Below are 21,767 nucleotides of genomic sequence, written 5' to 3' on the forward strand. Positions count from 1 at the left end.
TTTGGTGTAGATTAGGAGGAGTTGACTGCTCATTTCTTTAAACACCCTCCTGACTGGTACAATGCTCCCTTCAAGGGCAGGAGCACTGTGCCATGTTGGAATCTCTTAGAATAGTGCACTCTGGAGTAAGTGGCAGCAAGGCAAACAGGATGTGCTTCATAAGTGGGAAGAGTTGCCCCTGGAACTTTTACCCAATGGTTAGGGAGTGTCCAGGAATAACCCCAACCCACTGGCTGCTGGACAAAAATGAACCTCAATACCATCTCCTCAGAATACTTTCTGAATCTGCAGAAAAAAAAAAGGACTCAGCCTGCTGTTTGAATCCTGAGGAGGTCTGAAGCGCTTGACGTGCTCTCACTTGTACTCAGGACAGTGGATTCTAAGGGTCACTTAGCTGACCTCCTATGTGGCTCAAGGGACACAATATGCTGCATGAGGCCTTATTCCTGAAGGGCCCAAGGAAAAGTAGAAACTGGAACTGGACTCAACCCTTCTTATGACCTCTGCTGGAGTGAATACTGGCCCCTAAGTGCTCTCCAAGAGGTCCTGGCATCTAAGAAGAGACCAAGAGGAGCTGCTCCATAAACTAAAAAGTTGGGAATTTTTGGACTTACAAGACCTCTGGAGTGTCAGCGGGACTTCAGAAAGGTGGCTGACTTTATTGAAAATAGCTTCAGACTTGCCACACTAATGGAGTTTGAGCTTCATAAAAAAGACTAAGGGCACGATTGAAATGTTGGTGAAGAGAGAACTCCATCACAACGTTTGTGGTGTTCCCTTCCTGCCAACATTATAGTCCGATTTTGAAGTCAAGCGGACCATAGTTTGACAACAGCAGAGACTTTTCCATCCCTGCCATGGTCCAACTTCTCTGACAGCTGGACAGGCTAAGGGCCGTCAGGGATTTGGCTATATGTCCACCCACCTAATTTAGATGAGCAAAAACCTGGGCATAAGGGACATTGAAAAGTGCACAATGCCACCATGGTGAGGGGGGGAATTGTTTTTTTCTTATTTGCAAAAAGGTAATCCTGCTTTGGGATTTACTTTGAAAATCAAGAAAATTGTAACTTTGCCATACAGCTCGGTCATGTGTGAGAGAACCCTTGAGAAATGTTACAATGTATTGGCAGGAACCGCTTTGGCATTGTTACCTCTCAATGCTTCAAATGACTGCCAGGCTGATAAGTATTTCAAACTTTGATGGTTGGCGCCTCCCTAAAGGCGACAAAGTAAATTATTCTATCACCCTGACAGGGTACTGGCCAGCCGTCAGCAAATAAATGAGGCCCTAGGTCTGAAGGTAGAAAACTTGATCAGGCTAAGACAAGAAAACTATCCCTCCCATGCAAGGGCTTTGTCTACCACACAAATTTAATTGTTCCCTCTCCAATCTTTTCCCGCCAAAACCAACGGTTTCAATGAGTCCTCATGCAGTAGGTAGCCAGCTTCAAGAGTACTTTGGCAAGTATAGCCTACAGCCTTGCTCTGCTGAAGAATTTTGACTAGTCTAAGTCTCAAGATAAAATGTTTGATGAGGATGACTCTGCTGGGCACAAAATTGTGTCAATGTCACAGTCACCTGTAAACAGTACTTCTCATTGGAGTTTTGATTTTTCAAGGTGCCTTTATTGTGAAATCTTTAAGAATTCAAATCTCTTGTTTCCCATATTGGATTTTTTTGTCATTATTGTGACATTTCATTTATTATATTTGACTGGATTTGTATAAGTTGTAGTGGGGTTTTTTATTTAGTTTTGTTTATGACTTTTTACCTGCTATGGTACTTCTAAATGCTCAATGAATTTTTCCTAAGTTAAGCTTGTCTGCACTGTGCCATATCTACCAGAGGATAAGCTTAGGTTTAAATGACTAAACTCTTTGCCTGAACTTTACGGGTTAGTGAATTTATCACTTGGAGTGGTCTTTATTTACTCCAGTTAATAATTCATTTTCATAAATGTTCTTTCTCTTATTTTACATCACATGATTAAAATATCTCTTCCTATTACATTTTCCTGTCATTGTTTTGTTTGTTTAATTTTTTCATCAGTGAAATGAATATATCAAACGCACCTTTTAAAAGTGACTCAACACTAGGAACTGCCATATCGCGCTGTGCCTTACCTGCGCCTGGAAAACGCCGAACTGCTGCTACCTGGACGGGGTGCCCACGCTGTGTGTCTCCCCCGCCGCCTCCACGACATCGCAGGCCGCCGTTGGGGGAGACTACAGCTCCCGTGAATCACCGCTGCCCCGCCCACTTCCTGGTGTTAGCGCGCCCGGAGGCGCTTCAAAAGCCGAGGCTCCCTCGGTGGAGCGGGGGGTGCCGCCTTTAACTGCCATATCGCGCTGTGCCTTACCTGCGCCTGGAAAACGCCGAACTGCTGCTACCTGGACGGGGTGCCCACGCTGTGTGTCTCCCCCGCCGCCTCCACGACATCGCAGGCCGCCGTTGGGGGAGACTACAGCTCCCGTGAATCACCGCTGCCCCGCCCACTTCCTGGTGTTAGCGCGCCCGGAGGCGCTTCAAAAGCCGAGGCTCCCTCGGTGGAGCGGGGGGTGCCGCCTTTAACTGCCATATCGCGCTGTGCCTTACCTGCGCCTGGAAAACGCCGAACTGCTGCTACCTGGACGGGGTGCCCACGCTGTGTGTCTCCCCCGCCGCCTCCACGACATCGCAGGCCGCCGTTGGGGGAGACTACAGCTCCCGTGAATCACCGCTGCCCCGCCCACTTCCTGGTGTTAGCGCGCCCGGAGGCGCTTCAAAAGCCGAGGCTCCCTCGGTGGAGCGGGGGGTGCCGCCTTTAACTGCCATATCGCGCTGTGCCTTACCTGCGCCTGGAAAACGCCGAACTGCTGCTACCTGGACGGGGTGCCCACGCTGTGTGTCTCCCCCGCCGCCTCCACGACATCGCAGGCCGCCGTTGGGGGAGACTACAGCTCCCGTGAATCACCGCTGCCCCGCCCACTTCCTGGTGTTAGCGCGCCCGGAGGCGCTTCAAAAGCCGAGGCTCCCTCGGTGGAGCGGGGGGTGCCGCCTTTAACTGCCATATCGCGCTGTGCCTTACCTGCGCCTGGAAAACGCCGAACTGCTGCTACCTGGACGGGGTGCCCACGCTGTGTGTCTCCCCCGCCGCCTCCACGACATCGCAGGCCGCCGTTGGGGGAGACTACAGCTCCCGTGAATCACCGCTGCCCCGCCCACTTCCTGGTGTTAGCGCGCCCGGAGGCGCTTCAAAAGCCGAGGCTCCCTCCGCGTCGCGGGACGCGCGCGGGCGGCGCCGGGCTGAGCCCGGGCAGAGGGCGGGCCGTCTGTGGCCGTCAGAGGCCGAGTGAGGCCGGGCCGGGCCACCTTCCTAACATTTACCACTCAATATTTATAACATCTCATGGTATCACCTAACAGACATTTTAAATGTTTATTTTGTAAACATTGCATCTGACCATAACCAGGCTTGTGTCCTCATTGTTAGTATAACCGCTTTGACCTAACTTTGCCCATTATTGTATATAATTTGAGGTCTGAGGCTGGTGTTAATTTGGTTACTTGTATATCTAAAGATGACCCTAAGATCTGGTAAAGAGAGGCAAGTCCAGGTCTCCACCTCTAATGGCACTTTTACGGGTACAATTGACCAGTTTTTTAAACGCTCTACTGCCATACTGGAGAAAGAAATTGCTCTAGTTGAAAAACGTCTTTCACTAGATATAATTACAGGCAAGCGATCCTCTCTTGGGAAAATTAATGAGGCTGTCTCCCCCATTCCGCTTTCCCTTTTAGACACTGATAGCAATGATGTTAATACAGATTTAGTGCTTGTAACTGTTCCTGAGACCCAAACTGTGGAGTTAGCGGGGACGGGTCAAGATAGCTCATATACCACTGCACATGATAATATGCTAAATGGAGGGACTACTATTTTTCTAGACCAGCCTGGAGAGAAATCAGGTCTCTCGGACTCACCTAATCTTAATATCAGTAAGGAGCAAGTGACTTCCCCTCCCCTTTCACAACTTCTACCCTCACAAAACCCTGGGAAACGTAAAAGGTTAGACTCTCCCGACTTAGATGAACATATTGAGGGGGTGGGAAGTACTATTGATTCACCTATACAGTTGCCTAATACTAATGTGGTGGTTCAACTTGAAGACCATAATACCACAGTTAGTATTGCAGAAGGCATACTTCTGGCTAAGATAGAGTTACTAATGAAATCCCTGCTCTTACCACTATTCGAAAGGACAAGACTATTGAATACTAAAATGGATTCCTTGGATAGGTTGGTTAAAGATAATATAGCATCTACAAACAGAACTCTTGCCAGTTTAGCCCCCAAAGGCTTGCCCCCCACTGCCCTGTCATCATCGAAGTCTACTCTGGTGAATAACAAAGCAGGGGCCTCAAGTTCAAAAGCGGGACCCACTACGTTAAAAGCCCCGCAGCCAACAACTGTATCGGCCCCCAAGAAAACAGTTAGCTCTGAGGGCGCACCTAGACAGAAGGCCGCAAAGCAACCCCAGGCCAAGAAAACTCTTAGTAGTCACGACCAAAACATCCGGCCCTATATCAAACCTATCCCGAGGAAACAATGTGTTAATCTCCCCCCAGAGTCACAGCCTTACACCATCATCTTAACTGGCGTGGCTCCTTTAGTAGATGGTAAAAGAGAAACACACCAGGACCTCTACAATAAAGTAACATTCTGGCTTAATAAAAATCGCCCTCTCCCACCCAACATGAATCCTGAAATTCTTAATGTAAGAAGGCTGGATTGGATAGGTTATGGTAAGAAAGATCTTGAGGGGGACTGTGTGGTGATAAGTTTCAGAGAGCCATGGGTGGCTGAATTTATCAGCAGGGAACCTAGATTCGGAAGAGTTGGGGATGTGCAAACATTATTGTTGAATTATTTCTATCCTGCTTTATATACAAGTAGACCCCACACCCCATTTCAACATTCTAGAAGAGACAGGCCAAGAGGGAGATTTCACTTTGATACCCCAGTCTACCCTTTGTTTCACCCGCACCTCACAAACCGGTTTGCTCCGCTATCCGGCTTGGAAGGTATGGATTGACTTGACAATCTACTACCGATTCCCGGGCCGAGTGAAGTTGTACTGAGTTCCCCTAACCCTACTCCATCTCCCAGGGCTGAGATTGTAACAGGGCTGAGTGGTAATTCCCAAGGGGAGGTAGAAAGGGTAAAACTTCCAATTCCCACATATAGACCCCTGGTCCCTGAGGAGACTGTGAATCCATCTAACAACTTGCCGAAAGAAATAAGTAATACCCTCACAGTTTTGTCTTGGAATATAGCGGGATTAAAAGGGAAAATGTCTGAGGATGACTGGGGCTCTTATGTGGACTCTTTTGATGTTATCATTTTACAGGAAAGCTGGTCAATTGATGCCATCTTTCGGGTTGGCTATCTTAACTACTATAAACCAGCCTGTAAAGGACCTAAAGGTCGTCCTTCAGGTGGTCTGGTTATTTGGATCAGACAATCCCTAGCCTTTAAAATTATAGACATTCCTACCTTAAGCAGTGATATTCTTGCCTTGAAATTGTCTGGTAAAAATAACGAGGACTTTTTTCTGATTAACATATATGCAAGAGGGCAACCTGGTGGGAAGCCTGCGAGAGCAGCTAGCAATTTAGATTCCCTATTAAACAATATTGCTAGCGACAAATGTATAATGGTGGCAGGTGATTTTAATTGTTCTTTTGAACCTTTTCCTAGTCTTGACAAAGAAGGATATGGGGAAATCGATCAAATTTGGAATATTCCACCATTATCCATCCCTCCAATTAAAAAAGTTACCGAGGCCGCAATGCAGTGGTTAGGCCTCTGCCTTGAATGGGATCTGCGCGCAGCTAACGGTAGAACTAAATCAGATTCGATGGGAAAGGTCACTTTTGACAATTCCCAGCATTCGAGCCGTATTGACTACTTCTTAATAAAGATAGAGTTTTGGAAAATCCTAGAGGATATGGAAGTAGTCCAAAGACCTGAAAGTGACCATAATCCCCTGGCAATTAAATTACTACTGAATGAGGGTCTCAGATTGGTTTCTGCATCCACTACCGTTACAGCCGAGGCTGTTCTCACGAAAGTACTTAAAGAGGCAAAAACCAACTGGGACGAACAGCGCTGGTTAGATTTATACCAAGCTAGCACCTCATCTAACCAACAAAAATTCTGGGAGGTTGTGAGGTGGGGTGGGACTGGGGACTCGAAAGTCCCTGTTAACCATGTGCCTGCAGAACAATGGGTCAAGCACTACGCGACACAGTTTAGTAACACGGTACGGATCTCCCACACTTGGGAAGATGCCAGTGTACAGACTGCGGTGCCCATACTTGACCACATTGTCTTCACAGATACAGAAACTGTAGTTGCTCTTAAACGAGTCCAAAACGGTAAGGCCCCCGGTATGGACTGTGTCCCAGCGGACCTTTTTAAGTATGACCAGGTGCATTGGGTTCCGTACATAACTACCCTAGCAAATGCGATAGCTAGAGGGACCAGGATCCCAAATTCATGGAAAGGGGCAGAGATCCTGCCCGTGTATAAAAAAGGGGACAAAACTGATGCAGGAAACTACCGACCCATCAGTCTTATTGACGCCCTACAAAAGGTAGTGGCTAGAATGCTTTTAGGAAAAATCGACACCTGGATGACCGAAGCTGACATTCTCTCTCCATTACAAGCTGGCTTTAGGGCTCACATTAGTACTGTAGATCAGATCTTAAGATTTGTTATGATCTACTGGAAAACTGTTTTTGAGAGGTGGTACGATATACGCTGCATTTGTGGACCTCAAATCAGCGTTTGATTTGGTCCCTAGAGGAAAGATGTGGGCTGCATTAAGAAAGATGGGAGTTCCTTCTGCGCTCCTAGAATTTACCATCAGGATGCACGAGGGAAATTTTGCTAGAGTTAGGTGGGGCCGCCAGGGCCAGGTCACAGAACCCTTCCCTGTGACTCGTGGAGTGAGACAGGGCTACGTCCTGGCCCCTACCCTTTTCATACTTTTTATTAATCAAGTGGTTAAGTTTCTCTCAGAAACCCCTACCGATGCCCCATCACTGGGTGGGACTAAATTCCCCCTTTTAATTTTTGCTGATGACACGCTCATATTGGCTAAAACACAGAAGGGTCTGCAGGTAGCTATAGACAAATTTGTGGATTTCTGCAATGAGAATGATTTAGAAATTAACATCAACAAAACCAAATTTATGGTCTTTACAAAGAAAAAACCACAGAGGGGCAATGTTACGATGAATGGGTCTAGTCTGGAACAGGTTGAAGTTATGACCTATCTTGGTGTGACAATGGACTATAGATTACGCTGGAAAGAGCAAATAGCGGCGCTTAGCTTGAAATTTACGCGTCTGTCCGGTTGTCTGTTGAAGGAGCAGCGGAGTTCTCTGACCAAAAGGGTATTGCCCGCTCTTAAAATATATAGTGTAAAAATCAGCTCTGCCATATTATACGGGGCTGATATATGGGGTTGTGTGGACCTGGCCGTCCTTGATAGGATACAGAACAAATTTTTCCGAAACCTAGTCAGTCTTCCTCCATCAACACCCGCTCTTCCACTATTGATGGATATGGGGTTCCATTCAATTAAACATCAAGCCCAGTACAGGATGGTGGCGTTATGGAGACGAATATGGTCCACACCGGAACTTGCCATGTTTGCCCAAGAGCTTCAGGATGTTAGTTCACAACAGGGGGCAGGTGAAATTCCATGGTTTAAGTCAATTAGAAACACTCTTATCGGAATGGGCCTCCCCCAGTTGTGGTTTGAGCCGGGCTCTCACATCTTTCCCACTAAGAAAGATTTTAAATCTCTCTTCTGGTCTATGGTTAAAGATGAACACGTTGCTCTTTCGGAGAAACCGAACCTGACCGGTCTGTTTCTGCTACATAAAATAGTCCCTCATACCGAGTGCTTTTGGGATGTAATTGTCAAAACCTTAGATAGAAAACTTTACTCTCAGTTCCGTCTAGGTACATTGCCATTACGGGCCTTCACCAGTGGTTGGCAGAAGCCGGCGACTTCACTTTGTCCATGTTGTACTGACCATAAAGAAACAATAGGTCATTTCTTGTTTGTTTGTAATGCTTACCGTGAACCACGCCATAAGTGGCTAAAGCCTATATGCTATAGATTAAAGACCCGGTCGAGCAGTGAAGCCTTGCTCATTCTAAGAACTAACACCTCTGAATGTCTTTCCATTGGATTGGCCAAATTCCTTGGTTGGGCTTGGTTATTAAGGTCTAAGATAGTCTGTAACATACCGTCATGAAAAACCCATATAGTACGTTACCTTACTAGATTGTGTCTCCGACCAGTATTGATGTTGTGTCTATTTATATGCATTTGTTCAATAATAATCTTTTCTTGTCGTCTTTATGCACATATTTAATTTAATTGAGGTTTTAATCAATTTTTAATTCTTTTTGTTTTATTGTTCTTTACGCTTAATTTTTATATAATGTCATTGATTATGTAATATTGTTATTATTTATATGTATGTAAATATTTTGTCTTTTATGAAGAATATTCGAAATAAAGACGTTAAAAACTGAACTGATAAAGTTATATATGTTTACTATCTTTTCAACAAATGGCTGCATACTGTACTGTAGAAATAAAATTATAACAGTTAGGATAACTATACCCTTTTTGTTTCAGAGCTCGTGGCTAAGACATCAAATCTTAAAAATATGAACTTTACCTGGCATAATAAGACATCAGCTGAATTTGAAAGTGAAATGAAGGGCAAACATGAGCAGAAAAAATATGACTTTATTCATATGATACAGGTATAGCTAAATCTCTCTTGGAGCGTCCAAGTGGAATGCATGGCAGTTTTTCAAGTAATTGTGAACATTGAGTTTCCTTCCTAAATGTCAATAAATGTGTACTTTGCCTGCCTGGTGTAAAGATGTGGTTCTATGGTGCTCTCCTAAACGTACGTTAGGGAATCAGAAACATCATGCACGCATTACACTTAAATATTCAGCTTAGTCAAAATCTTCTGAGCTAATGATATATTTTTGCACATATCTTCACCCAGAGTTCATGTACAACTTCCAAATATGGATTAGTTGCACATTTATTGTCAAGTCTTTGCTGAAAACAAATCAGCATTACATAAAGTCACAGAATTGTGAAAATTGTTAAAAATTGTGATGCAAACAAAATGGGCAAAAGAGAATAATGCATGCAGAATATATAATAAATGGATACGTATGCATGTGAATAGATCCAAAGAAGGAGAAAAATGTACCATAGGTCCCTGAAAAATCATGTAGTTAGAAAGGAGGATGGTACTGGAGTTAATGGACTGATATTCCTAGCCATACTACAGACAGGAAGATGAAAGGGTAAGGAAGAAGTGACAGTTTTGGTGACTTGGGTATTGCAACACAAATGTCCAGTATGTATGGTACATGTTTGAAATACTCTATTAAAATTTGCTTTGTAGTGCCTCTCTTTAACTAATATTTGCCAGGAAGTAAGGTTGATTTTCAAAATATGCTACCATGTGTATTGGACCATAGAGCTGTAGGCAAGATGCCCTTTCCACAGTCAATAGTGATATTATGTTGGATTCCACATATTTTTGGTTATTTCAGGTCATGCAATCAGGATTACTTATGAATTCATCCTTTTCTTAAGCCATGTCAGTGCTTCTTTGGAAAGCGTTATCTGAGTTACCATCCTATCACTTTTGAGATGTCTCTCATTCTCATGTTCTGTTTATCTTTGTTCATTGTCTGAATTTTTCCTTCGTTGACGAGTGGATTGAACTTTAAGCTTCAAGGCATTGTTTGGTCCAGTGCAGAGAAGGCAGAGGTGATAGTTGGATCATTTTGCAAAGATTTGTGTGCTGGGGATTTTGCTAGAGAGCATCTTGTAAATGGCAAAAGAAAGAGACCTGCATTGATCACAATTGACAATAAATGGATGTAAACATTTTACTTTTTCAGAAGCCTTAATCACAATTACTTATATACTGTAGATCTTTAGGTGACATAAATACGATGCTGTGGCTCTGATTCACAAAGGTAAATTTATACTATTGTGTAAGTTTACGATTTCTTTCAATTTCATGAGTGTTATCTCTACTACTGCCTATATTTTTATCTGCAGAGTCTCCACCAGTAGAGCGCAGACACTGCAATCATAATGATAATACTTGTAAAGTTCCTCTTTGAGTTGCAAAAAACTTATAAACTTACACAAAAGTGTAAGTTTACCTTTGTGAATCAAAACTTAAGTCTATTGTTCATTGTAGCGAGAAAAATAGATGCTTATGCATTGCACTGAACAGATAGCAATAATTTAAGTCACTTTTGAAAGACAATTCACAAGATGCAGCACAAAGCACTCCAAAAGAACTGCAAGGAAGCAAAAACAATGTACAGACTGTGCAAATAAGAACTATCAGTCTACGCCTAGGTGAATTTCATATTGCCTCCTATTGTAATAGAAAAAACATGAACCAGTTGGACATTTTTCAATGTTTGTTGTGACTTTATTTTACAGTGTTCATTATATTTCTTTTTATTTTAGATGCTATATTATGTGAAAGATGCCTCCCAAACTTTGGAATGTTACAGCAGTTGTTTGGCACCAAATGGGAAACTCCTTGTTATCATAGTATCAGGTGGGTAATTTGTATGTTCCCACTTCACAATTACACCCTTGCCAGCAATTCCAGGTACTTGTCTCTGAGTAGTAGAGTATCTTTAAATACATGCAGCAACAGAAATAAGACAATGTCTTCAGTGTATATACTTAAATGCACCAAATGCACATATTAGGTGACTGTCATCAAATAAAAACAAACACATTACAAATTGAAAGGGCATGAAATCACCCAATGGAGAAAGGTCCACTGATAAATTGTTATATGAGAAATTATGAACATTACAGCAGCCAGCAAAGTATAATTTAAAACCATAAGTATATTTGGTGTTTGGAGAATCCCTTCAAAATCTAGAGTGTTCGTTTATTCAACAATTTCCCCAGTGCCTTAAAACTGCTCAAAAAATCAGCTCCCCTTCAGTATGCATAATTTTTATCTTTTCAGTAGCTGAATGCGAGGAGCATTGCATTGTGAATTCCAATTCTAGGCCTGGCCTGAGGAACATTAGCCACACAGGATTGTAATGATGTTTATTCGGTCTTTGTCTCTTAAATCGGAAGCACATTAAATATCTCACTATTGCTTTCAACAGGATTCAAGTAAGACATCACAGTGCTTACCTGTTGCCCATTAATTATATCCATTATATGGGGTGCAACATTACTGATTAGCACCTTCTGAAATGAAATGTGTAGAGAAGAATAGTTTTGAGTGCTTGACTCATTGCAGGCCCTTCTCACATCTCCCTCTTTTACATTGCAAAGATAGAAAGTTTTTGGATCCATAAGTGGTGTCATATAGCATGCATTTGCTCCAGTTGTTGAGATGAACCAGTGTAGTAATGATGGTGGTGCTGAAATGCATTTATGAAGTGTGTGGTCAGTTACTCCGAAGGTTACTTGGCACCAAGAAGATCATCTGGAAAGTTTAAGAAGAGTACAAAAGCCATGGCACAAGTGACCTTCAGAAAGCAAAATGATCATCAAAGAGGTGAGTGCTACATATCAGTGTGTGGCAGCAATAACTGAAAAAGAGCCATCCTACTGGTAAAAGAAATAGTCAGCAGCTTGACCATTTGTAATTTTCCAGCACTTATTTTGCAAGTTCACAGTGCCGATAAACAGTCCTATATTTATTTGCTAGATCAGAGAGGAAATAAAAACAATTACGTTGAAATAATGTATTATTCACATGGGTATGTATACTATTTATTGCTTTGTTGTGCTTTGCCAAAGGCCCTGCAAATCTATGTAGTAGAAAGGAAGAAGTACGAGACAAGAAAACATTTACCCAGGTTGGTTTTGATGGTATTTAACCAATCCAAAACTGTACTGTGCTGAAGTGGTAAAAGGCTTTTGTCATTTAACTACTCTGCTTGGATGGCACTGCGCTAATCCTATGCTTAAAGACTTGTCTGCAAAAATGGTAAAATACTTTGTCCTTTTCTATGTTGGTTTGAATGGCAATATGGTAATTTGATGCTTAAAAGCCCTGATAGAAAGGTAGACATTTGAGGTTAGCAAATTTAGCATGTCGTTGGTGTTGTAGGGTGCTCTACACAGGAGCTGCTCTCCACCTAGACTTGGGAACTAACCAAAAGTTCTCTGCTTCTTTTGTGCATAATTTATGTGGCACTCTAAGCCTGAAAGGGAAATGTTTTGACTTGTACTGGGTGCACCCTTGTGTCTAGACAAAGCTAAACCTCTCTGAAGAGCTATAATGAGAGCAAACCACATGTCAGGGGTTGCTGTTATTCATTCCGGGTTGGCTTGGATGATATTTTACCAATCCAAACCTGTAATACTTTGCCTGGAGTGGTAAAAGGCCTTTGTCATTTTACAGCTCAGCGTGGATGGCATTGTGCTAATCCTATGCTTAAAGACTTTGCTATAGAAATGGCAAAAGACTTTGTCCGTTTCCATCTTGACGTGGAGGGCAATATGCTAATCCGATGTTTAAAAACCGTGAGGTGAGCAAATTCAGAGTGTCGCTGGTGTTGTAGGATGCGATATACAGGAGCTGCTCTCCACCAAACTTCACAATTAGGAGTTATTGCTTCTTTTTGCATAAGTTATGCGGCACTCAGTGCCTGAAAGGGTATTTTTATGATATATATATATATAAATATATATAGTACCACAGAAATAAAAAAAAACAAATACATTTAAATATTTACATTAACAAAAAAATACCAATAGTTTTCATTTAAAAAAACAGGTTAGAAATGTACTATAAAATAAAAAAGACTTTCAATTTAAAAAGAAATGTGCACAAAAAAATCAAACAAAAAAGTGCTTACATTTATAAGAAAAAAACTCGGAAATGATATTATATATTCGTACAATTAAGCCATAACCAATAGTATTTGGAAAAAAACAAAGTTGTAAAAAAAGAATGAGTCTTCAAACAGCGGGCTGAAATATTGAAATAATACATAAAAATAAAATAATCACAAAATATTTCACCAAAATTTGTAAAAAATAAAATGGTATACTGAGAAAATTTTAAATTAAAAAATCTTAGAGATTCACTTTAAAAACCAAAGGTTACAGGGGCACTATAGTTAGGAAATAGAATTTAAAAAAACATTAGAAATTCACTGAAAAAACCCAAAGGTTACACAGATGTTATAATTAGACTCAGATTTCACTCGTATAAAACCAGTAAAATTTAGCAGTTACAGTTAATCGAGCTAACTATAACTTTTGCCCCTGCGATGCTAGGCTTAAGACCTCACACATTACATCACTCGTGACATGGTCAGTGACATCACTGATGACAACTCAAATTACATCACTGATGACAACATCACTGATTATTGATGAAAGCATCAAGTGAGTGTAAGTGTTTTTAAAAGTTTATGTGTGTTAAACATATATACTATCTTACTATATAAAAATTAGTATACTAGGTGCACTACTACCTAGAGATTTTACTTCTAACGTTTATTATGTAAATGGCTGTGTAACTGTATGCATCCTTGTGTGTATGGGTGCGTCAGTGGCTGTATGGGTGTATAACTGGGTGTGTGAATAGCTGTGTGGGTGAGTGAGTTGCCATTTGAGTGGCTGTATTGTTGAGTAAGTGGGTGTGTCAGTGGCTGTATGGGTGAGTGAGAGCCTGTGAGAGGGGCTCTGTGGGTTGGTACGTGGGGTGTAGTGACTGTATGGGTGAGTGAGTGGGTGTCTGAATGGCTTTATGAGTGAGTGACTGGGTGTGTAAGTGGCTGTATGGGTGAGTGAATGTCTGTTTGAGTGGGTGTTTGGTTAAGGGAGCTGGTGAGTGAGTGGCTGTATTGCAGAGTGAGTGTCTGTGTGAATGGCTGTATGGGTGAGTGAGCGGATGTGTAATTGCTTTTATGGATGTGTGAATGGGTATGTAAGTGGTTGTGAGTGTGTGAGTGCTTTTATGGGTGAGTGAGTGGCTGTGTTGAGAGGTATATGGATGAGTAAGTGGGTATGTGAGTGACTGTAGGAAAATACGTGGGTGTGTGAGTAGCTATATGGGTAAGTGTGTGACAATATGACTGGCTGTAGGGCTGAGTGGCTGGCTGTATGACTGGCTGTATAGGTGCATGAATTGTTTTGTGAGTGGCTGTACGAGTGAGTGAGTCGGTGTGTGAGTGGCTCTATGGAGGAATGAGTGGGTGTGTGAGTACTTGTATGAGTCTGAATGGGAATTTGAGTGATTGTGTGGCTGTGTGAATGGATGTACAAGAAGTATGGGGTTGTGATGAGTGTGTGAGTTGTTCTGTGGATGATGTCAGTGACATTATTTGAGATGGCATCAAGGATGTCATAAGTGATGACACTGACCATGTCATTATTGATATAATTTGTGAGATCATAATCAGTGCATTGTGGGGGCGTAAGTTGTAGTTAGATCAGGTAGCTGTAACTGCAGAATTTCATTGGCTTTGGAATAGTGAAATCTGAGCCTAACTATAATGTCCCTGTAACCTTTGTTTTTTAAGTAAATTTCTATGTTATTTTAAGTAGTATACACATTTGCAGAGTGGTGGAGAAAGGGGGTGTGGCCTCTGAAGACTTCTCAACAATCTCACTGTGTGGTAGTTACTGAAGATAAAAGGAGGGCTTTTTGGCTCCCAGGGACCCTCAGCATCCAAGGGGACTTCATCCCCCAATCAGTAGTGCACCAGGAGATGCATTTGCAGAGTGTTGGAGAAAGGAGGCATGACTTCCAAAGACCTCTCAATAATTCTGCTGTGTGGGACTTACTGGAGGTAACAGAAGGGGTTTCTGGCCCCCTAGGACCCTAGCATCCAAAAGGACTGCATCCCCCAACCAATAGTTTGCTAGGAGGCGCATTCGCAGAGTGTTGGAGAAAGGGGGCGGGCTCCCAAAGACCTCTCAGTAATCCTTCTGTGTGGGACTTACTGGAGGTAACAGGATGGGTAGTTGGCCCCCAAGGATCCTAATGAGTCATGGGGACTTCATCCCCCAACTAGAAGTGCACCAGGAGGCTTGTTTGCAGAGTGGTGGTAAAAGGGGGCAGGCTTCCAGAGACTTGCCAAGGGTGTTTTTTGGTGTGTTTTTTGGTTTTATTAAGGGAGGAGACCCAAGTGGCTGCGCTTCCCTGGGCTGATTATCCCCAGGGTCAGGCCTTATGATATCAATTTCTTTCTGACAGTCTCCAGTAGGTAGTCATAGTTAGGGCTATATTTCCATAGGAAAAGCCTTTTGGAACTTCCCTGTATCTATGGCGCCGGTTGACAAATGTTCATGAAATTGTTTTTAAAAAGTGTGTTGGTGATTCTTGTTGTGCATGGAAAGTTTTGGAGTGACCCGTTAAGCTTGGGCAGAAAAAAAGTAGGGGGGGTGTCAATTAAAGTGTTTTTCCTTTTTTTAAATTTTTTTTATTTATGCATTATCGATGACAATAGTTATGGCACAGCATACATCAGAGTCATTAATTGGAAAATCAATGCTAGAGGAAAAACAGAAACTATAAAAGAAGACACACATTTCCTATTCAACCTATCCAGCTGGTTACTGGCGCCCATCATTTCTTACCAAATTCGTGTCTCCTACAACGTTTTAACCTGTATACCGCTAATTCCATACTATATATAGCAAGTAACCTAGCCCTCCAGTTTATAATCGTGGGCGGATCAGGAATAATCCATTGAGATGTGATACCTGCTCTCAAATGACCATTGCAATAAAAACTAGGCCTATTTCCAATCTGGTTCACCCCGCCATGTTCTGAGTCCGATCTATCCCCAGGATCACTAGACCAGATGTTATTGAGATCACCTTGTCTAGGGTCTGGTCCAAGAATAATTCAATATCTTGTAGATATTTAACAATCTTAGGGCAAGCGAAGAACATATGGATCGTGTCAGCAGCCAATGCCCCACACCTGCTACATGAATTCCCACGTGACCCAGACCACTTAGAAATCTTTCCCGGGGTGTAATATAAATCAAAGGCAGACATATAATGTTGAGCCCTCAAACTGCCAGTTATTAAAATCTGATTTGCCAATTCCAGAGATGCTTCCAGATCGGTGCCCTCCTGTGCAAATTTCCTGTCCCATCTATCGTTCTGGGTAGCCAAATCATCAGGAAGAGAAGATAGCAGCATTTGATCAATTTTCCCAATCTGGGACCTAGTCGCTATAGTACCCACCAGGGGTATTTTGCCAAAACTTGACCCTTCACTGAGTCAAACTTTTAACCTAAAAACTTCTAATCTGTAAAAACATAAAGAAGTGTCTCATGGGGAGCCCAAATGTTTCTTGTAGTTTTGAGAACGAGGTGATTTGACCGTTACAAAAGAAATCCCCCAAGACATTAATTCCAAGAGCCCCTAGCTAGTAGTTATCTGGTCTTGAAAGATTGGGGGGTAAAAGCCCATATGAGAACAGAGGGGTTTAAGCATTTATATTCGAAATACCAAGCCGATGCCGTATTTTTTTCCAGATAGCGTAAGCAGATTGAATGATTTTAAGTTTTGTTTTCTTGTAATAGCTGGGTTCAATAACTTTGGTTAGGCATCCTCCCCAAGTAATACTTCATAAATGGTAGGTCTGACCGGTTCAGGGACTACTGCCTTAACGTCGACCAGCAGTTATCCCTATTTGTTGTAGTAGTGCTGCCCAGTGATATAGCGTTAAAGAAGGTGGTCCCCAGCCCCCCCTGAGTCTTGGAAGAATTAGCCATTTAGCTGCCCCTTCTAGCTTTAGGATATCCCCATAAGAATCTAGTACATACTCTTTCTGCTCTAGAAATACAAGAAGCCGGGAATTCTAGGGGTATTGTCCGAAACAAATATAAAAATTTAGCGAAAATCTGCATTTTAATAACATTGCACTGTCCGTGCAATGAAAGATGCAAGTGATCTAGTCTTGCGAGTATCTGATCAGTATTTTTTACAATCGGCAGTAAGTTCATCTCCGGTATCTGTTCAACCGCGGCTGTGGTCTTCACACCCAAATACGTTGCTGGCGATGCAGTTGGAATATCTTCGGGTATTGAGAAGTCCGAGTGTATGACCTGGGTTATGTCGGCGTTTAACTTATAACCCGAAACAGAACCAAACTGTTTCGCAAGATCATACACTACAGGAAGAGCAGATCTTATATTGGTCGTAAAGATAGCAACGTCATCAGCATAGGCTAGTGTTTTGTACGCAACGCCATTGACCATAGCCGCTTTGATCTGTGAATTGGCATCTAGTTTGCTAAGAAAGGGGTCAATATCTATTGAAAATAATAGCGAAGAGCAGGGGCACCCTTCGCGGGTTCCTCTGCTCATAGGGAATTAATTGGATTCTTGTTCAGAGATCCGAACGCGGGCCTCAAGAGAAACATACAAAGCCTGTATAGCTGTGATAAATTCCTGCAGGAGCCCTTTGGTCTTCAGCCAGAGTAACCCCCAATAGACCCTGTCGAAAGCCTTCTCTGGGTCCAACAGGATCATCCCCAGGGGTGACTTTGAGGCCTGGGCCCAATCAAACAAGGCTATTGCCCGCCTAACGTGGTCTGATGTATCACGACTGTGAGAAGTTGGCCTGATATATGCTGTCCACTAGTTATAGTGGGCACCTTGTATCAGTCCAAACAACCCCTTATTGATTAAAGGTTACAGATAACCTTTATTGAAAGCTATCCTAGTGGTAGCTATGGAGAGCAGCCTTCGGGCTAAGTCTTGAAGGAATGTAAAGCAGCTTGTTTTACTAGTCTATAATCTCTTGAGTCACTAAATGAAAGATATCCACACCAGGTATATATATAAAATATATGTATTTATTACTAAACACAACCTCCTAGTCTCTTTATGAGACTAGAGGTCAAAACACAAAAGTTACACTTCAATAATCACAGTAAAATAGCACAAATACACATCAGGCCCTAGGGGTGAGCCAAACCATATACTAAAATAGTGGTATAAGAACCACGACTTAGCTAGACACAAGGCCTAGAGCCTGTAGAATCCCTGGGACCCCAAGGAACCACCCAAGTTAGTGACACGGGGACCCACGGGGCCGTGTGCAGTGTGTGAACACAGCCGCTAGCTCCCGTTAGCTTCTATGGGGAAAGTCACGGTTAGATTTTTAAAGATTAGGGACACTTAGAAATGAGTCAGGACCAAACCCTTTTGGACTTAGGAATTTCTAGGGCTAGCACCCACAGGAGCACCGGAGTACTCGTGTTACCTCACCCAGGGAAGCCGGGTGCATAGGTGACTTTTAGTGTCAGGTCGCGTCGTCGATTTCAATGTGAGCTAGCGAAGAAGTGCTTCTGTCGTGAAGATGTGAAGTGTCCGAAGAGATCCAAGCCTGGATCAAAGATGGGAAGAACCTGAAAGCAGAGGGGACAGAGTCTGAGTCACTAGCCAGTGACCAGGAAGGCGATGAGCAGATGCCCACCAATGTCGGGTGATTTCAGGTGAAAGAGGTGAAGCTTGACTCTTCAGCCACGAGGACCAGGAGGCGTCGAGGATGACCAGGAGCTGGATTCGAGCTGTCCCACGAAGGATGTCGAGTGCTGCAGTGTGGGTGCCCGGATTGGACACAACAAGCCTTGGCATCAGCAACCCTCGCAGAAACAAGAAAGATGCTTCGGTGCAGACCAGCAAGGTCTGGGGGACTCACCACTTGGTTTGGAGTCAGGGCATGTCTGGAGCAACCAGGGAAGCCCAAGGAAATACAAAGTTACCCCCTCAGGGACACACCAGTCAACGGACCAGGGATCGTGAAGGGACCTCGAGATGAATTGCGAGCAGTGAAGGGACCTCGAGATGAATTGCGAGCAGTCCGGTGGCAGTGGGCTTGCTCGTGGGAGCTGAGGGCTGTGATTGAGCTTCAAGTGCTTTTAGCGCGTTGTCACGCCGATCGAAAGCGGCGACACGCACTCGTTTTTAAATTGTTTGTTTTTGTTGTCTAACATGTACTGAAAATTAACAGGTACCTTTTAACCCCCACCCTGCTTTTTTGGGGCCCAGCGAGGCTGGCTGGCAGCTGATTCCACCTCAGGCGCCTAGCGGTAGTGGCCGCCATCTTGGATCGGGCTGGCTCGCCCGACCCCACCCACTCCACTCCCCCCACGCTGCTCCTCTATTTAGGAGTGCTTCACAGTTTTCCCAGCGATTGCGAGCAGTCCGGTGGCAGTGGGCTTGCTCGTGGGAGCTGAGGGCTGTGATTGAGCTTCAAGTGCTTTTTGCGCGTTGTCACGCCGATCGAAAGCGGCGACACGCACTCGTTTTTAAATTGTTTGTTTTTGTTGTCTAACATGTACTGAAAATTAACAGGTACCTTTTAACCCCCACCCTGCTTTTTTGGGGCCCAGCGAGGCTGGCTGGCAGCTGATTCCACCTCAGGCGCCTAGCGGTAGTGGCCGCCATCTTGGATCGGGCTGGCTCGCCCGACCCCACCCACGCCACTCCCCCCACGCTGCTCCTCTATTTAGGAGTGCTTCACAGTTTTCCCAGCGATTGCGAGCAGTCCGGTGGCAGTGGGCTTGCTCGTGGGAGCTGAGGGCTGTGATTGAGCTTCAAGTGCTTTTAGCGCGTTGTCACGCCGATCGAAAGCGGCGACACGCACTCGTTTTTAAATTGTTTGTTTTTGTTGTCTAACATGTACTGAAAATTAACAGGTACCTTTTAACCCCCACCCTGCTTTTTTGGGGCCCAGCGAGGCTGGCTGGCAGCTGATTCCACCTCAGGCGCCTAGCGGTAGTGGCCGCCATCTTGGATCGGGCTGGCTCGCCCGACCCCACCCACGCCACTCCCCCCACGCTGCTCCTCTATTTAGGAGTGCTTCACAGTTTTCCCAGCGATTGCGAGCAGTCCGGTGGCAGTGGGCTTGCTCGTGGGAGCTGAGGGCTGTGATTGAGCTTCAAGTGCTTTTAGCGCGTTGTCACGCCGATCGAAAGCGGCGACACGCACTCGTTTTTAAATTGTTTGTTTTTGTTGTCTAACATGTACTGAAAATTAACAGGTACCTTTTAACCCCCACCCTGCTTTTTTGGGGCCCAGCGAGGCTGGCTGGCAGCTGATTCCACCTCAGGCGCCTAGCGGTAGTGGCCGCCATCTTGGATCGGGCTGGCTCGCCCGACCCCACCCACGCCACTCCCCCCACGCTGCTCCTCTATTTAGGAGTGCTTCACAGTTTTCCCAGCGATTGCGAGCAGTCCGGTGGCAGTGGGCTTGCTCGTGGGAGCTGAGGGCTGTGATTGAGCTTCAAGTGCTTTTAGCGCGTTGTCACGCCGATCGAAAGCGGCGACACGCACTCGTTTTTAAATTGTTTGTTTTTGTTGTCTAACATGTACTGAAAATTAACAGGTACCTTTTAACCCCCACCCTGCTTTTTTGGGGCCCAGCGAGGCTGGCTGGCAGCTGATTCCACCTCAGGCGCCTAGCGGTAGTGGCCGCCATCTTGGATCGGGCTGGCTCGCCCGACCCCACCCACGCCACTCCCCCCACGCTGCTCCTCTATTTAGGAGTGCTTCACAGTTTTCCCAGCGATTGCGAGCAGTCCGGTGGCAGTGGGCTTGCTCGTGGGAGCTGAGGGCTGTGATTGAGCTTCAAGTGCTTTTAGCGCGTTGTCACGCCGATCGAAAGCGGCGACACGCACTCGTTTTTAAATTGTTTGTTTTTGTTGTCTAACATGTACTGAAAATTAACAGGTACCTTTTAACCCCCACCCTGCTTTTTTGGGGCCCAGCGAGGCTGGCTGGCAGCTGATTCCACCTCAGGCGCCTAGCGGTAGTGGCCGCCATCTTGGATCGGGCTGGCTCGCCCGACCCCACCCACGCCACTCCCCCCACGCTGCTCCTCTATTTAAACGTCCCCCATGTGTCAGCGCAGCGGACGAGCGCAGCGGGCGCGCCGTAGGCTCGCCGGAGTCAAGCCAGAGTCCTGCCCGTCTGCGCCCGTCCGCGGCAGGCCGGGGCTGGGGGCTCTCCCTTATGCCCTCCCGCTGTCATACACTTCCTCCGAGCTTCTTTCTCACTGGATCCCTGGCACCATTAGTCCTATTGTATCTAACGCAGTACAACATTTAAATCTCCTTACGAGCCCCCCCGCCGCACCCCCCGCCTTTATTCAAAGTTGTCTTTCTCGGCCTCGGGCCGCTGCGCCTATTCATTCCGTCTTGCCTGTTCCCCACACGCCGTCTTATAATACCACTGCCATACTCCTCAATACCAGATCTGTCGTTAGCCATCAGCATGAGCTATACGACTTTCTTGACAGCCACAACCCGGACCTCTTGTTCTTAACAGAGACCTGGCTTAAGGCAGACTCCCTCCCCAACGTCTTAGCCGCACTCCCCCCCTCTTATTCCATCATTCGTGCGGATCGCCCGGAGGGCAGGAGAGGCGGCGGAGTAGCCCTGATAACACATACTGACTCCCCCTTTCAAATACTCCCCTCTCCTCTTATCCCCGAGGTAGACTGCCTAATAATTCGTGCTAGTTCTTACTCTACCCCCCTTACTGCTGTTCTTATCTATCGACCCCCGCACACAACTTCCAATTTTGTTTCCTGCCTTCAGGACATCCTCGCCACGCTGGTTATTAACAACTCCTCAGTGTTGGTGTTGGGTGACTTCAATTTTTGGCCCAACGATCC

At 44.7% G+C, this 21,767-nt stretch overlaps 1 protein-coding gene across 2 annotated transcripts in view; it reads left to right on the forward strand.

The window, feature by feature from the left end:
• Positions 1-21,767, forward strand: part of LOC146857051 (histamine N-methyltransferase A-like) — a 130,529-nt gene that overhangs the window by 83,292 nt on the left and 25,470 nt on the right. For both annotated transcript variants that reach the window (XM_085647550.1, XM_085647549.1), the window contains 2 exons: positions 8,710-8,840; positions 10,597-10,690. In XM_085647550.1, the coding sequence (XP_085503676.1) occupies positions 8,710-8,840; positions 10,597-10,690 (225 nt within the window). The remainder of the gene's footprint in view (positions 1-8,709; positions 8,841-10,596; positions 10,691-21,767) is intronic.

Source organism: Triturus cristatus, chromosome 3_2 (assembly GCF_964204655.1).
Source record: "Triturus cristatus chromosome 3_2, aTriCri1.1, whole genome shotgun sequence".
NCBI lineage: Eukaryota > Metazoa > Chordata > Amphibia > Caudata > Salamandridae > Triturus > Triturus cristatus.